At 42.2% G+C, this 16,213-nt stretch overlaps 1 protein-coding gene across 1 annotated transcript in view; it reads left to right on the top strand.

Moving 5' to 3' along the window:
• ANKRD29 (ankyrin repeat domain 29) overlaps positions 1-16,213 on the top strand; it is a 29,674-nt gene continuing 13,461 nt past the window's right edge. The window contains exons 1-4 of the mRNA XM_065629118.1: positions 1-84; positions 5,385-5,495; positions 7,516-7,614; positions 10,699-10,797. Coding sequence (XP_065485190.1) covers positions 64-84; positions 5,385-5,495; positions 7,516-7,614; positions 10,699-10,797 — 330 coding nt within the window. The 5' untranslated portion in view covers positions 1-63. The remainder of the gene's footprint in view (positions 85-5,384; positions 5,496-7,515; positions 7,615-10,698; positions 10,798-16,213) is intronic.

The raw sequence follows: 16,213 nt of genomic DNA, 5'->3' as shown, positions 1-16,213 counted from the left end.
GAGCGCGGAGGCGTGCGGAGGGGCGCGGAAGAGCGCGGAGGGGCGCGGAGGCGGGGAGCTGAGATGTGCAGGATGTCGTTCAAGGTGAGCCGGGAGCCGCGGAGAGGGGCGGGGGGAAACGAGTTTGGTCTCCCGCTTTGTGCTTGCTGTGCCGGCAGCCCCTGAAATGCTCCGTCATATTCTTGGATTTAGGGATTTCTGTATTTAAATATATACACATATGTACTGAGGAAAAACGGGGGTGTTTGAGGGCGGAAGGAAGGAAAACAGGAGCATCTTTCCCGGGCTATGGGGTGCCCCGGGTGTGCTGCGGTGGCAGCTGATGGACCGAAAGGATGCATGGTTGATGTTATATAAACTGGGAGCCTTCCTGAATCCTTACGCCGGCCTTAGGGTGGCCGGGCTCAGCGCTGTGGGTTTTGGTGCAGTCGGGAGCCCCCTCTTCACTTTTTCTGATCGTCTCTGCTAGTGCTGGTTGTGTAATAGTGAGGAGGCAGCATTTATCCATGCTCTTCATTTCAGGCTGTGGTGGCCACTGAAACCAGACTCGTTCCTTCCCTTCCCTGTCTATGATTCCTGTCGCTTTTTGTGCTTCATCCATCCAAAACTGGGCAAGAATAGTCGTTTTCAAAAGATCATCTAAACCAAGGGGTTTTTTTAACCTGAGGACTGGATTAATAAGATCAATTGGCAAAGACAGAAGCAAGCAGCAATTTACTGATGCTAATGGACAATATTTATGCTAGATGTACATCTTCTCTGTTGTGCACTTCCTAGATGCTGTGCTTGCCCTTCTCTTATTGATCACCAGCTCTGTGCCAGTCCTTTGCCATGTTGCTTGTGTTGCATTGTTTTGTTTGATGGATTATTCCTTGTACTCACCCCTCACTCTAGTGAATGTGTCTCCCCTCCGGAGTGCTGCTGCTGTGGTGGCACCATGTTGGTTTGATGGTGGTGCAGCAGGTGCTTTCCACCTGCAGTTAAAGCCACTGATGTGACAGGGACCAGGTGGAATCTTCGTATTCCTTCCCTTTTTGGTCCTTCGTTGGCCTTGTACCTCCTTTCTTTTTTTTTTTCTTTTTCCTGTTCCTCCATTCTGCCTCCATGAGTTTTTCCCACTGTCATTTCTCACAAGCATCCACCCTAATGGATTCTAGCCCCATGTTCCTGGTGGTGCCAGCCCCTTCTTCTTGCATTCTTCTCCTTTTTTTGGCCTCTTGGTTTTTTTTACCTTGTCCTTTAGGTCTTCTTTTCTGTGCTGTTCCTATCAGCTCATTTTCTGTACCCTGTATCTCACTTTCTATTCCCTCAGGTAGTGCTGGTTGAGGTAGCTTACTACCTGCTCCTTCTCCCTCTGGAGAAATGCAGCCCCCACCTCCCTCTGCTTTGTCTCTTTTTTCTGTATCTTTTTGCTTGGCATTTTCTCTTTCCCTCAGAAGACTGTGTACTTACCTTGGATTCATACTGTCTCTGCCACTGCCTATTAATGTTTTCCATCTTATTATCCTACTTGCCCATGAGGTAGAATTTATCTTTCTCACTGTCTGTATACATGAATATCCTCTCTTCTCCTACCAGCTTTTGTGTGTCTAAGCTTACATTTACATCTTGAACTACCTTTCTTTTTTATCAAGATCCTTCGTGTAGTATGTATTGCTATCTAATAAAGTCCTCTCACTTTCCTCCGAAGTCCCACTAACATTTTCCGTTGTATCAAGCTTGATCACAATTTCCAGTTCTTCTTCTTAAAACTTTTTACTCAGTTCCTCCTTTCCACTAGGACTGGTTTGGAAATTGAGAAAGAAAAGGGAACTTTCTTGTTTTTTGACAGTACAAGGAACCAGCTGCCAGGCTAGTGGGTTTTTTCTCCCCTCTTTTCTTTCTCTTTGCCTATTGCCTCTTTTCTTCCATCTTCAAGATCTCTGTTCAAGAATTACGCTTTTCCTCCTCAGTTGTTACCCCACTGTGACCTGCCCTTTCTCTGCAAACAGCAAAGCAAATGTGGAGCGGGGAGCAGGAGCTGCTTATCATGGCATTTAAATGATACTTTCCCCCCCAATATTCCTAAAATGACACATACAGATACATTATCACATTTTATTTTTTTCTGTATTCCTGCATAGAAATGGTCTTGTCAGACTTATATATTTTCCTCTAGACCATTTTTGAATAAGTATTTTTCTTGATGTCAATACAGCATGAATATAATGCCAACTTTTCATCTTTGGGCTCTCGTAAGAGCATATAAACAATTTAAATGAATAGCACAGTCAGAGTTTGAAATAATGCTTCAGAGCTCTTAATGAAATGGAGGAAATTACATCCTGAAATTTGCTGATGCTGCAGCAAATGTCATAATGAAACATGTCATTTTCACCAAAGCTATTAGCTAATCACTTTTAAACATTTACTGCATTCTGTTCCCTGACTGTCTATGCTGAGGGTCAGTTGTTTACTTTAAGGAGTTTTTAGGACCAGACTAGCTTTATAATAAGAATGACTTGAAAATTGTATCCAGTTAATCTCTTAAAATTCAATATTACTTCTCCCTAAGAAGTATCAGATGAGACAGGATGGAATTCATAAATGAACAACAACAGCAGCCAAGGCTTATGTCATATCGTGTTTAAAACCCATTTATTGCTCAAAAATTATTGAATTTATCAGATCATTAATCCCAAAGTAGTGTCTTATACTTCACCTACCAGTAATGTCAGTATTGCTGGTTCCACCTGAAAATGAAGAGCACAGCATTATAAATCCTTGTTTTGAAAGCAGAAGATAAATTGCCACGTGGTACTCCTTGAGGCTGTCCTTGTAGGGTGCCCAGATCATCTGAATTATTTTGCACATTCCATTCATCTTAGCAGGTAAAATAGCTCAGATTCGTGTTTGCTTTTATCTAATCACTACAAGGTTGATGGTCCGAGTATGCTGTATACTCTACTTTTATACAAGGAATCCCTAGTAATGTGGAGGCATGAGGGGAAGTACAAGTACTGATAGCAGTCATTCCAAATTGGGTCAAAAGCACCTCTGGGAAAAACCTGATTTAGTGTCCTTGATGCGCTGGAGAATTCTTCCTTTCCTTGGGTCTGATCCAAAACATGAGGACAACTTTGCTGCAGAGCTACTGTAGGAATTACAGGGGTGAAAAAGGTAGGAATTCATGACTCAAAAAGGCTAAAGACTTTAGACTTCTACTTCCAGACTAGGTTAACCCTGGCAACTTAGTTCTCTCCTCATGTAAACTGATGAAAGCAGGTAGAGTTCCTGAATATGGATTCAGGTTCCTGTCTGCCTGATCGGTAAAGGAGTTGTTGTATGGTAGGCATAATAAGATGCATTCACATTGTTACTATGCCCTCATAGTGAAAACCAGGCTGCATGAAATAAATCTTTCTCTGTGTGGATATCTTGCCATATCCCAAAGCCTCCTAAAACTTTAAGGGATAGAGTGAGACAATAAAAGGTAAGGAATTTGATTTCCCATTCTGTAAGGTCTAAATATCATTCTTTTGCAATAGCTTTCCACTGAATAGCATAATAATAAAGAAAATAAGACAATATTCCCAACTACCAGCTCTATAAATAAATATCTGCCTAATAAATCAGAGCAAAAAGGGCAACAAAAAAGGCAACACTGTCTGTTTAGGTCAATCGTTCGCTTTTAAATAAAATTTCAATGGTTGTAAGGAAAAAGGTAGGAAAATACTACTGTGTTGCCAGCAAGAAGGGTATAAACTACCACCTCTACTCTTGACCAAGAGTATCTACAGATTCACCAGGGGAAATGTGTTAGCTATAACAGAAAGATCAGAACTTAGCCTAACGTGTTTGCTGAATTTTTCAGGCTCCTGTTCTTGTGTGTGCTGGTACAAGAAACATCACTATCAGTTTATAGGAAGTGTCTTATAATTTATTAAATGGTTGAAACTTCTCTTGTCTCGAACAGCTGCCAGTTTTCTAACCTGTGCATATTAAACAAGCAACCAATGGAAGGTGCTCGGTTAGACAGACCTGGGAGAGATTCACACAGGATTGGTCTTGAATCTGCTGGTTTCTGCAAGATTTTTTCCCTGTGTGACAGTGAAGAAAGCAATTTATCTTTGCTCTGTGTGTTAATTTTAAGTATTACCATAAAACCATTCAGTCCTGATTTTCTACCACACAACACGTGCACATTGACATTTAGACATGGGGAAGTCTGTGTGACATTTTCTGAAGCAGAATGGTTGACTGTTGCATGTACTCTGGACTCTCTCTGGGTTATCCTGAAGGAAGGATTCCCTGCAGAGCAAGGCTCCCAGGTATTTTTGACACTGTTTTGGTCTAAGATGTCTATCAGTGAAATGATGCTTTACCAAACTGTTGGTGGTTTGGGGTCTTATTAAAAATCAGCAGCGTGAGCCTGCTCCAGGCTACATGCCATTGCCATCACAGCGTTTTTTCCTCCTCTGCACTTCACCCATCGCAGCGCTAACATGTCAGGGCAGCATTTTGGCAGCTGCCTGCATGGATCAGACAGGGAGGTCAGGAGCAAAGTCCGTGGTTTAGCTTTTTTCTGCTGTCCTCCTCCTATGCTGGGCCAGTGATAATTTGCTCCTATCCAGGAGAAGTCACAGCGCAACCTTTTTTCTAGGACTAAGAAAGCCTCAAAAGGTTATTAGATTACTATTTAAGAGTAGCCTATGTTATCTAGATTTCAGAATTTCCCAATTTTGCCTTATAGTTTGCCTTGCATACATAGTAGAAGAATCCGTAAGTCTTTGAACAGCAAGATTTTAGCCTTTTTTTTTTTTTTTTTTTTTTTTTTTTTCCTAGCATCACCCAGGAGATATGCCCCCAGTTACAAGATGTTAATTCCAGGGAAGAGGCAGACCAAACAGTATGGGAGATGGATGAGCAGTACCTTTCCTGTATTGGGACTTTATATGCAGAAAAGAAGGAGATGGCAGAGACTTAACCTGAAAGCCAGGAGGATGTCCTGCAGCAGGGCACGTCAGCAGGATGATTCAGCCTCTCTAACTGTGCCCAGCCCCACCACAGAAGCAGATAATACAGGTACCAGTTAGCACGTTGTTTCCTGTGATGTTCCCCTGTGGATCTGGACTAGCGTCACCGTCTCTCATTATAGAGCAAGCTGAGAGAGACAGGCTGCCATGGACACAGGGAACACCTGAAACAACATGAGGTAGCACAGGAAGACCGATCTCTTTAATTGTGCAAATAAATTAAATTAGCTTCCCTTCCATGCTCTGGTTTTGAAAGAACACCACACTAAGCTGAAACTTGCCTGGCTTGAATGCAGAATTTGCATGTGTCCAAAGGCATCTTCTAAAGTGTTCTATTTCTGCCTTTTTTTTTTTTCTTTTTTTCACCAGAAAGAAACACCACTTGCCAATGCTGCATTTTGGGCTGCGAGAAAAGGAAACTTGGCTCTCCTCCAGCTGCTGCTGAACAGTGGGCGAGTAGATGTGGACTGCAAAGACAGTGTATGCACACAATGCACCTACACCCACGGCACTGATTTTACATCACTTTCTATAGCCTGCTGCACTGAGGGTGTGGCAGGGATCTAACATGAGACTTTTGAGAGTCTTATGGCATTTAGGGTTGATTTAAAACCTTCTTTTGTCAGGAAGCAAGCTTGATACTCGAGATAAAATAGTGTGATGATTTACATCGGTGGCAAGAGGTCAGGAATCTGCCAGCACTCAAAAAAGTGCTTACACAGTTATTTGTGGCGCTGACATTAGAAACACAGATTTTAGCACCTCAGGCTTCTCTTTTCAAGAAAATGTCATTGTAGTAATAGATCACATTGAAGAATTGACTGGACCAGGCCCAGGTAGCAATGATTCTGTCAGCTAGCAGAGCTCCTCATAATTATTTAAATAAAAATAAATAAATTAAAATTAAAATTAAAAAAAAACCCCCACACATCTAACCAACCAACCAAAAAAAACCTGGACCACAGTTTCCATGTAGACAACATAGAAGTTTGCATCTGATGTGCAGCCATTCCCGTCTGGTGTGGTATGCAATGTCCTATACCCAGCGGTGCCGTCAGAACTGCTGGCCTCCTAACTTCTTCCTCCCACCCCCAGTATCTCCTGGACTTGGCACCAGCATGAAGGCACAGTGAGACTGCCAAGCAGAGAGGAGCCTGGGATTTCATGGGAATTTCCTTACTGTAACTGGCATGGATTGAAATTAGTTTTGAGATTATAAATGGGTTGAAAACACAGAAAATGGGTATGTTGTGCTATTCTGCCTCCAACATATGGAGAGATACTTGATCGTACTAAGCTATGGCAAAGAAAAAGGGAAAACTGAGGTTGTGAAGTTCCCAGATTGCTTTTATTTAGTGTTGGAACTGACTTACTGAGAGTCGTGCCTGTTTTGAACTGGATTAGTACCACTTCCAACCTCAAACATGCGTTTGCCAAAGCTTCTCTCACTTTGAATACCTTCAAAGTGAGAGAGATTTTCTAAGCCCATTGACTTTAACCTATTTTTTCATTTTCATGTCATTTTTGCCCTGTAGGCAAGTATTTGACCTGCAGTGCTTCTGGAGCTGATCTGTGACTGTCATTCTGACAGGGAGGGATGTTAAGATGGGGCATGAAGTAAACAGGATAGAGATTGATGTAAAGAAATAAGGTCCACTACTGCTCATTTTTTCTCAAAAGATTATTTTCAATACACTGTAAAATATCCTGACACTAATTGTAACAGGCATACACGTTTTCTAGAGTAAAATATTTTCATACAATTAAGGCTGCATGCTTCTTTTCGATAATAACACACATTCCTTCTTTAAATTGAACTGGTGTGTGTGAATGTTTTAGAAGGATGAATTTCATCCTTGTTCATGTGGTTTCCATGCATTGTCCATGCACCACGTACATATAACCTAAACCTTACTTGATTCACTGGAACAGTGAGCTTATGGTGTACTGAGGGAACTCAAATGTGAAGTTCTGGTATGGAAAGTTCTCTCCTATGGTGTGAAGAATCACAGAGTGAGTTTGCTCTCACCGTTTGGATAATGAATTAATATTCAGATCACCAGACCTTACTCCGCACTATGACTCAGAATTAAGTGACTCAGCTGAGTCACTCAGTCACTGTGTCTAAGGTTATTCTTCTGGAAATGATGCAAATATCTTTGGGATTGTCTGATAAAAATGCTGTGTATAAACCAAAAAATTCTTGTTATTCTTGTTGCACTTATTTTGGGACAATAAGATGAAGTCATTGCGTACGTATTTGTTGAATGGTCAGGCTTTAGCACTGCAGGCAAATCTGTAATGTTTTTGCTTTGACACCTGCTAATTGCTTATTTACAAAGTATTCTTGACAGTAGGTTTTAAATGATAGCAGGGTTTTCAATGATCATAAGCTTCCTTCAGCTTTTCAGAATATGTGCTGTCTCTTCCAGACAGCCTGATTCATTGCTGGATGTGTCTGTTGAACATACTGACTTTTTTTTTTTTTCCTTACTCCCAGCTTGGCACAACAGCTCTGATGGTAGCATCTTACTATGGCCACGTAGATTGTGTACGGGAATTGGTGTTGCAAGGAGCAGATATCAATCTGCAGAGAGAGGTAGGAGAAGTTGTGCATTCAAACAGGGACTGATTAAGTGACCGTTGATTTATTACAAATAATAAAAAAGTGTTGTCTATTGCTTTTTGCCAATTGTTTATTTGTCATTTGCTATGCAGTGTATGTATGAACAGAGTCCGTTCTCCTGAGGGCACCAAAGAATCAGATGTCTAGAGTTTATAATAGAAAATGACGTGCCAGAGGTACATTTGTAAATAATTTATCAAACATTTCCAGCACATCTGGTTGGCGAGGGCAGTTCTATCTGAGATGTAGCCCCCCAGAGTTGCATGTTTTATACATCTGCAGCTTTACTTATTGGCACAGTAATTTATAGCTCTCTGGATGGCATAAGTGATAAGGAGAAGTCCTTTACCTTTTGATTTGCAGAGTCTGGTCATTAAAATGGAGCAGATGCCACTGCTAGCATGAGGTTTATTTTGACTTCGTATGCATTGGAGTTTCTGTCTCTGAGCCAAGTCACCTCTAACAATCACAGGGCTTCATCACTCGTACCCTTCCCTGCATCTCTGCTTTGTGTTCAAGGCATCTCTCACACCATGACATGCTTGCGGAGGGGACACTGTCAGTGACTAGTTTTGTGAAAGTGCCTTCCCCCCATACTCCGTGCAAATGATTGTAAGGAGTACCTGCAGCTGGTCTGGTCTGTGTGCTGGCTACACGGAGAGCAGGATTGCTCTGGGACAAGGCCAGTCGTACTGGTCCAGGGAGAAGCGCAGTGTAAGGAGGGCATGCAGTAACATGGGATGGCAGCAGGCAGCACAGGGCAAGAGAGTGCTCGTCACTTTAACAACACAAGCAAATGTTTCTTGCTTTCCTTGGTTACCTGGAACTAGAGCATTAATCTCATGTTGACATCTGCAAGTTACTAAGTCAGTGAATGCTGTGTTTGATGATATAAATGTCTTTGCACTTACTGGCCTAAACTTGCTCTAACCATGACTGTTAGTGTCTTTCAGAGGGGTCCTGTTCCAAAACCCCATGTATTTAAACATGTCCCTTCCCTTAGGTAAACACTGCTTGAAAAGCAGCAACAAAAGGAAAAGTTGAGGACAGTTTTATGGAGCTGCTCTTGTGTATTGCTCAGGACATACCAATTCAGCAAGCCAATAAAAAGAGAAACATTGAAATCCTCCAGAATCACTCTGGTGCAGAGAGAATGCAAAACAGATGAAGTTTAAGCCCTGAAGACCAATGGCACTGTTCTGAAACTAAATCTGCATACTCAAACCAGTGCTCATGTACTCTGAAGTTGTTGTGAAGCTTGGGGAAGTGGGAGTCCCCTAAATATGTCTGGGAGAGGGGGCTCTGAAATGGTCTCAAGGGGCCATATGAATTTCACATGCAGCTCCTCTTTTCTGCACCTTCTACACTACATGGGATGAGAGCCCAAAGTCAGGAAAGCCTGCTTGGCTTCTCTCTCTTCCCCCCCATCTCTTTCCCCCTCTTTCTCTACTCTCCCCCAGCTTTCCTCTTTTCCTCCTCTTTTCCTCCTCTTTTCCTCCTCTTTTCCTCCTCTTTTCCTCCTCTTTTCCTCCTCTTTTCCTCCTCTTTTCCTCCTCTTTTCCTCCTCTTTTCCTCCTCTTTTCCTCCTCTTTTCCTCCTCTTTTCCTCCTCTTTTCCTCCTCTTTTCCTCCTCTTTTCCTCCTCTTTTCCTCCTCTTTTCCTCCTCTTTTCCTCCTCTTTTCCTCCTCTTTTCCTCCTCTTTTCCTCCTCTTTTCCTCCTCTTTTCCTCCTCTTTTCCTCCTCTTTTCCTCCTCTTTTCCTCCTCTTTTCCTCCTCTTTTCCTCCTCTTTTCCTCCTCTTTTCCTCCTCTTTTCCTCCTCTTTTCCTCCTCTTTTCCTCCTCTTTTCCTCCTCTTTTCCTCCTCTTTTCCTCCTCTTTTCCTCCTCTTTTCCTCCTCTTTTCCTCCTCTTTTCCTCCTCTTTTCCTCCTCTTTTCCTCCTCTTTTCCTCCTCTTTTCCTCCTCTTTTCCTCCTCTTTTCCTCCTCTTTTCCTCCTCTTTTCCTCCTCTTTTCCTCCTCTTTTCCTCCTCTTTTCCTCCTCTTTTCCTCCTCTTTTCCTCCTCTTTTCCTCCTCTTTTCCTCCTCTTTTCCTCCTCTTTTCCTCCTCTTTTCCTCCTCTTTTCCTCCTCTTTTCCTCCTCTTTTCCTCCTCTTTTCCTCCTCTTTTCCTCCTCTTTTCCTCCTCTTTTCCTCCTCTTTTCCTCCTCTTTTCCTCCTCTTTTCCTCCTCTTTTCCTCCTCTTTTCCTCCTCTTTTCCTCCTCTTTTCCTCCTCTTTTCCTCCTCTTTTCCTCCTCTTTTCCTCCTCTTTTCCTCCTCTTTTCCTCCTCTTTCCTTCCTTTTACTTCTGTCCAGCCATTAAAATCTCACATATTCATTTTTGGGTGCTTGTTTACTCACATGTCAATGACAGTATTTTATACAACTAGTATAAAATATGGGGTTTCCACTCTTCAGTGAGATTAAGGGAAAGCAGAAGTTGCAGGGCTGGTTACAGTTGCTTGAAGGTTGCTTGGCTGGGTGGGGAGCTACTGCTCCAGGAGACCAGCATGACTTATTCCAACAGCAGTCACATTTTGTCAGCAGAGAGTCCAGCAAGGTGGAGCTCTGCTGTACCAAGTAACCACCTCCCAGGTCTTTTTACACCCTGACCCAAATCCATCTCGTGCTCCTATTTGTCCCACGTTGTAGCAGCAGGTGGAATAGGGGTTGGTTTCAAATTGGCTGTTCCTCTGTTGTGCAAGACGTTTCTCACTCTGGGCTCGTTTCTCTATCTGATGACTGCGTAGAAGTGAGTGAATCCTGAGAGGCCTATATTAGAAAGACTGTGCAGAAGCCCTTTGTGAAACTTGCGTTTTACTCAAATGTATGGTGCTGAACAGATTTCTCAGTGCAGTGGGAAGAAAACTGACCTAAGATACCTAGTGTCCTCTGAAGTCCTCAAAATCATCATGTCTTTTCAGCTGATATTCAACCAATTGTACTTTTTAATTTGAAATGTGTATACTACAGTCAAGTGTGTTACATGTTTGGGGGTTTTTAATCAATTTTTTCCTTACAGTCAGGTGCAACTTCTCTGTTCTTTGCTGCACAGCAAGGCCACAATGATGTAGTGAAGTTTCTCTTCGAATTTGGAGCCTCCACTGAATTTAAGAATAAAGTAAGATGATGGGTATATTTTTGCATGCTGATACATTCTGACAATCAGGGCTGGTTTTTCCTATTTAAACACAATATGGCAGCAGGAAGATGATAGAATTATTTCCTCACTTGAACATTTTCTGAGTAATATGAGTAATGCAACATATTGTGAAAATATTAACTACTAGCTTTTAATACCTAGACTTAATGGCATAAGTTCATCAAATATCAGTCCCTTGACAGTGACATCAGTCTTTCCTCTCTAGCTATCCTCCAACAGAAGAACAAAGGGTCTTTTTGTATGTGTTAGGTAGGACCCTGGTTTAGGTGTATATGTACTTCACTTGTATAGACTGAAATTTTGTCTACATTGAGATGTCTCTGCATTCCAACCATAGGAGACATAAGAGTATAATGGCTTCAGTCTCCCCTAAATTCCCATTTACCCATCTGTGACAAGAAGATTAAATGCACCTCAGGGCTTCTGTTTCTTTGTTCAGGCAGGTCCTTTTTCAAAATCTTCTTAGAACAGTCAAAAGCACAGACAGTAGAGCCTGGGTTTGGTTCATCACCCCTCATGGGGTGAACAGCATTAAGAAGAGTAGTTCATCACTGACAGCAGTATATCAACTCAGTTTCTTTGCCCAAGGCAGTACTAGCACTTCTGCTTTCAGCAAACAGAACCAAAAGCACCAGATTTTCATTAAATATTCTTACCCTTGACATGCTGGCCACATTTTGGAGCATTCCCATAATTTGGGGAAGACACTTGCCAGTCACTGACACTGGGCTCCATAGTGATGTGTTTGAAGGAGAAGGAATAATTCCTAACCCCACAGCAACCAATTTTTCAAGGTGTTATAGTCTGTGATTTGAATTACTCGCTCAACCCATACCTGCTTTCCTGAGTTCCTGGAAATATAGGCTTTAAATACTAAGGGAATTGATGGAGCATCAGAGACTCAGCTCCTTATGTTCCAGGAACTAAAAATCCTGAGGTTTTGTGGCTGGAGTTCACACATGCCCACACAGTAGGATTCTGGTACCCCAGAGAGCCATGCTAGTGGTCAACAACTCTCTGACCACAGCAGCGATCAGAAAATGCAAAAACATAAATGAAATTATGGCTGTTTAATACAACATGCATGGAGTGCAGCTGTGGAACTTGGCAATGTAGGAGGTTGCAGTGCTAAATACAACAGCTTCATTTTAAAGTGCTGGATAATGTCATGTGGGACAGAGCTGCTGGGAGAAGCTGCACATCGAAATAAGGATTGCTTCTCAGTTTTTTATTTCAGGGAATAGATGAGGGATAGCAAGATTCAGAAAGATCATCTCTTGCATTCAGCTGGGCGAGTGAACTTACACTGTCCTTTGAGTCATCTGGCCTATAAAAAGGCCACAAATCTATGATGAAGGACCAATGGTGTCCCAGGCATAAGAGGAGCCTGGATTACTCACTGCAGCTCAGCATGAAACTGGGTAGTGTTTTTGCAGAGGGAGGGGAAGCAGTGAATGCAGGAAACTTGGTAAGGAGGGAAGACAGAGGCTGACTATCTTATTTTGTCTAGAGGGACAGTTACATTTTCACCAAACCTTTCCACAGCCTGTGAACTAGGAGTCTGTGAAGAGGCCGAGACTTGACCCAGAAGGTGAACAGCAGGCTTGAAATTGTCTGATCCTTCATGACAATATATGCTCTTTTTTGAAGCATGCAAAATATGTTGATGTGAGTCACTAGGGCAGATAAAAGGGAGTAAATATCTAAATGATAAGAAAATATTCCTGCATTCAGCTGCTCCTAATAGCTTCCATCTTTGGACAAATGCAAGTTTGGGCTCTACTGTTGGTCGCCTTGAAATTTCGCTCCCGGCTCCCATGTTCCTGCCTGCCTCTTCTGAATTCAGACCTGACTGGACTCATGTGCCAGTCCTAAGTATCTTTTAAGCTGCAGATTGTTGTTCTTCTCCAGGCCACAGTTTTCTGTCACTTCCAGTCAAGCTGGTCACAAGACAGCATCAGTTCCCAGGGAATATAACATGACAAACTGGTGTGCAATGTGTATGTGAGGCTATTTTCCAGCAGCATCAAATGTGCTTGTTCAAGGACTCCCTCTTTTTTATTACCTCTTGAAGAGGTCTATCAGTCACTTCAGCATTCATAGTATGACACAAGCTATAGTGCCTGAAAAGGCTCTTAAAAACTGAACAAAGGATAGTTGGAGTAAAATTAATCTGACACTGGTTTAAAAAGTCAAGGCTAGTTATCATGTCCATGCGCTCTTTGCTGAAAGGACATGCTCTCTCTGAATAGTAGTATGAGGACATTGCTAGATTCATCATTAATGTTGGAAACTGCCGTGTTCATTCTTTCATTCATTCCTTGCCTGGGGACTGCAGCTCTTCTTCTGAAATTAGGATTTAGACAGAGGAATCCAAACGCTTACAGCTTCCAGACTGGGCTTTGGTAAACCACCATATTTTTAGACTGAGGCTGGGTGGGAAACCAGCTTGTACTTTGTGCAGCAGTGTGTACCTGAGCAGGAGGCACGACTGAGAACATACTGCATTAGTATTCCTCTTCCATTGGCCTTCTGGTGTGCTTTTGTATCAGTTCAGTTTTTTGATTTAATAATATGGTTTTCATAACTTGGAATTACTCCATCAAACCATTGCCTTGTTAACAGGCAACTACGATAATAGGCTTCTCCATCCTCCCTCAACCCCAGAAACAACATAGTTGACAACATGTGCCTTTTCAGGTCAGAGATAAGCATTTTCTGATTAAGGCACTCATCTGGGAGCAGAGCTGGGAAAGATATAGCTGTTTTTAAAGGACACTGCAAACTTAATCAATTTACAAACAACTTTATTTTATAAATTAAGGCATGGAATTGAAATAAGAAAATAAATTGAATGTATCCCAAGAAATAGAGACTTTAAAGCAAGGACGTGCAAAGGCCAACATCTTCTTTTTCATGTACCTCTCTGTAAATTGTAATTACTACCTTTGTTACTCATATATGAGAGTGGTGGAGAACTATCTTAATATAGGCATTCAATTCTTGTTACCTCCTGTATCATTAGATTTGATATTCACTAGAGCAGGCAAAGCAAACATTCTAAAACAGTGTAATAAAGTAATTAGCAATAATTGCTGATGTTGTAAAGAGAATAAATATTGAAGGTTATTTTATATATTAGAACATACATATTATTCAATAATATTATTCTGCATTGTCGCAGTCTGACATCCCTAGAAGTATGCATCATAAGTTAAAACATGTTCTCTTTTGTTACTCTTAGACATAAACATGTGGGGTTTTAAAAGGGTTTGCACAGCGGCATGTTTTCTGAGCAGTGCTGCTGGTCAAATGGTGTGTCAGAGGCTGTTTTTCAGCGAGTAGTGACTGCAGAAGATCGGTTCCCCTCCCTTGTAGCATATTTCAGAGATGATAAAACACCATATAATTCTAAGCTACGTTCAGGTGATGATGATGGAGGTGAAGGAAGAGGTAGGCAAATAGACTGAGAAGTCTGCACCAGGTAGTGTGTCCTTATCGGATGCTGCTGTTCGAAACACTCACATGGGAGATTGGCAGCTGCTGTATGTGCCGTCAGTGGGGAGGATAGACTGTGGGGATAAGAAAAAAGGTTACAGAGGAAGAATTGCAGATGTAGCTGAAAGAACTGGCTTCTATGTGTTCTTGGTGTGTGGGAAGGGTTTGCAGTGAAGGATTAATAGAAGCTATTATAGTGTCAGGAGAACAGGGTATGAGCAAGAAATAAACCCAAAGGGTATGCCCTCTGTCAGCCCCACCGCTGGCATCCCACCCGCTGGGGAAGGGCCATTGCCCTCGAGTCATAGACTGTCCTGAGTTGGAAGGGACCCACAAGGATCATAGAGTCCAGCTCCTGTCCCTGCACAGGACAAGCCCAAAATTCACACCGTGTCTGTGCTTGTTCACGTGTCCCTGCCCTCGCTTGCTGCCCTGCTCAGAATTTCCAAGAGCCTTGCCAGTACCAAAGATGCTCCTTCAGCTTTTTACTCATCTTGGCTGAAGCCAAAAAGCAATGAAAAGAGGGAATGACATGGCTAAAAGGGATTTTTATACTCTGACATTTACTTTTTTTTTTTTCCCCTCATAACTCATCTGCCTTCCCAATAGCATGTAAAACTTTGTGGTCTCCAGCTAGACTGGAGGAAAGGCTCTTGTGCTGGCAAAAAGTGAAGAAAGTCTAAGAGAAAGCAAGATGGAGGCTCAATAGGCATGAGTGGGGCTGAGCTTTCTCCTCCTAAGAAACCATGGACCTTCACGCTGTTTGACAATTTCTCAGTTTAACTGAGTGCTGTCTTACCGCATAGTCTTGTCAGTGGAAAAGATTTCTTGTCCCAAGTTCCCTTTCTTACAGCAAGGCTTATCTCTTTATCAGAGTATTCAAATGAACCTCAGTCCCTTCTTTTGAACGTATTCAGCTTCACAGGAGACGTGCAGTAGAGCAGGTCTTAGAGCTCAGTTGTCTTACCGATCAGGAACCAAATCTTTGATCCAAGGAGTTGTTAGCCAATTCTTTCTGACCCAGAAAATACTTGATTCAGGGTAGGCAGCTGGAACTGGGAACTACCCAATGTTTTTTTCTGTTCCCTGGACTCTGATCAGGGTGATCTAGGAAACTTGGTCACTCTAGTCTGGAAGAACTAAATGTTGTATTTTGGAAATGTGTCCTTTTAAAAAATGTATCTGATTAAAACTGTTCATGGGATTCAGCCAAACACTTGGTCAGGATCCTCAGTTTGAGACATATAGATATATCCTGAGAAGTGTCTCCCTTCTTAAACCTCAAGCTGTGACATTTCCCAAGGTGGGGTCATGCAGCTGTACTCTGAGCACTGGGCACCAGCTCTGCTGTGCTAACTGTGCTTGGCTTTGCAGGCCTGCCTTTTACTTGGGTTTGCCATTTGGTTCCCTCCAGAAATTATGTTAATAAGCAAACAATCTTCTTAAAAATAACAGGGGTTTGTGGAGAACACAAGAATTTTGAAAAACTAAAACCATGACCATAAAGGAATAAGCAAGCTATTCCCATATGCAGATAACTGAGCATGCCTATTTACCCTCCACGTAGGGAACCTCAATATTATTAAGCTTCCTATAGCTGATCCTTCCCTGCCTCTCTGCAGAGGACCTCCAATCTGCATAGCGCAGTTTCTCTTCTTAACTCACTAACCTTTCTCTCCCAATTTCCTTCAGGGAAAGAGTCTTAGAAATGTCTCTGTTTTTTGTTTGTAGCCTTTTCATCTGGCAACTCGCTACTCAGCAAAACGGGCTTTCAGCTGGAGACAGGAAATACGTTTCACAAAGTGATTAGCTTTTGCCATTGTGTTTTAAGTGTGTATAAGGTGGTTTTTAATCCAGAAACCATTGTGGTTGCTTT

Source organism: Caloenas nicobarica, chromosome 2 (assembly GCF_036013445.1).
Source record: "Caloenas nicobarica isolate bCalNic1 chromosome 2, bCalNic1.hap1, whole genome shotgun sequence".
NCBI lineage: Eukaryota > Metazoa > Chordata > Aves > Columbiformes > Columbidae > Caloenas > Caloenas nicobarica.
This window is presented reverse-complemented; position numbering and strand designations above follow the sequence as displayed.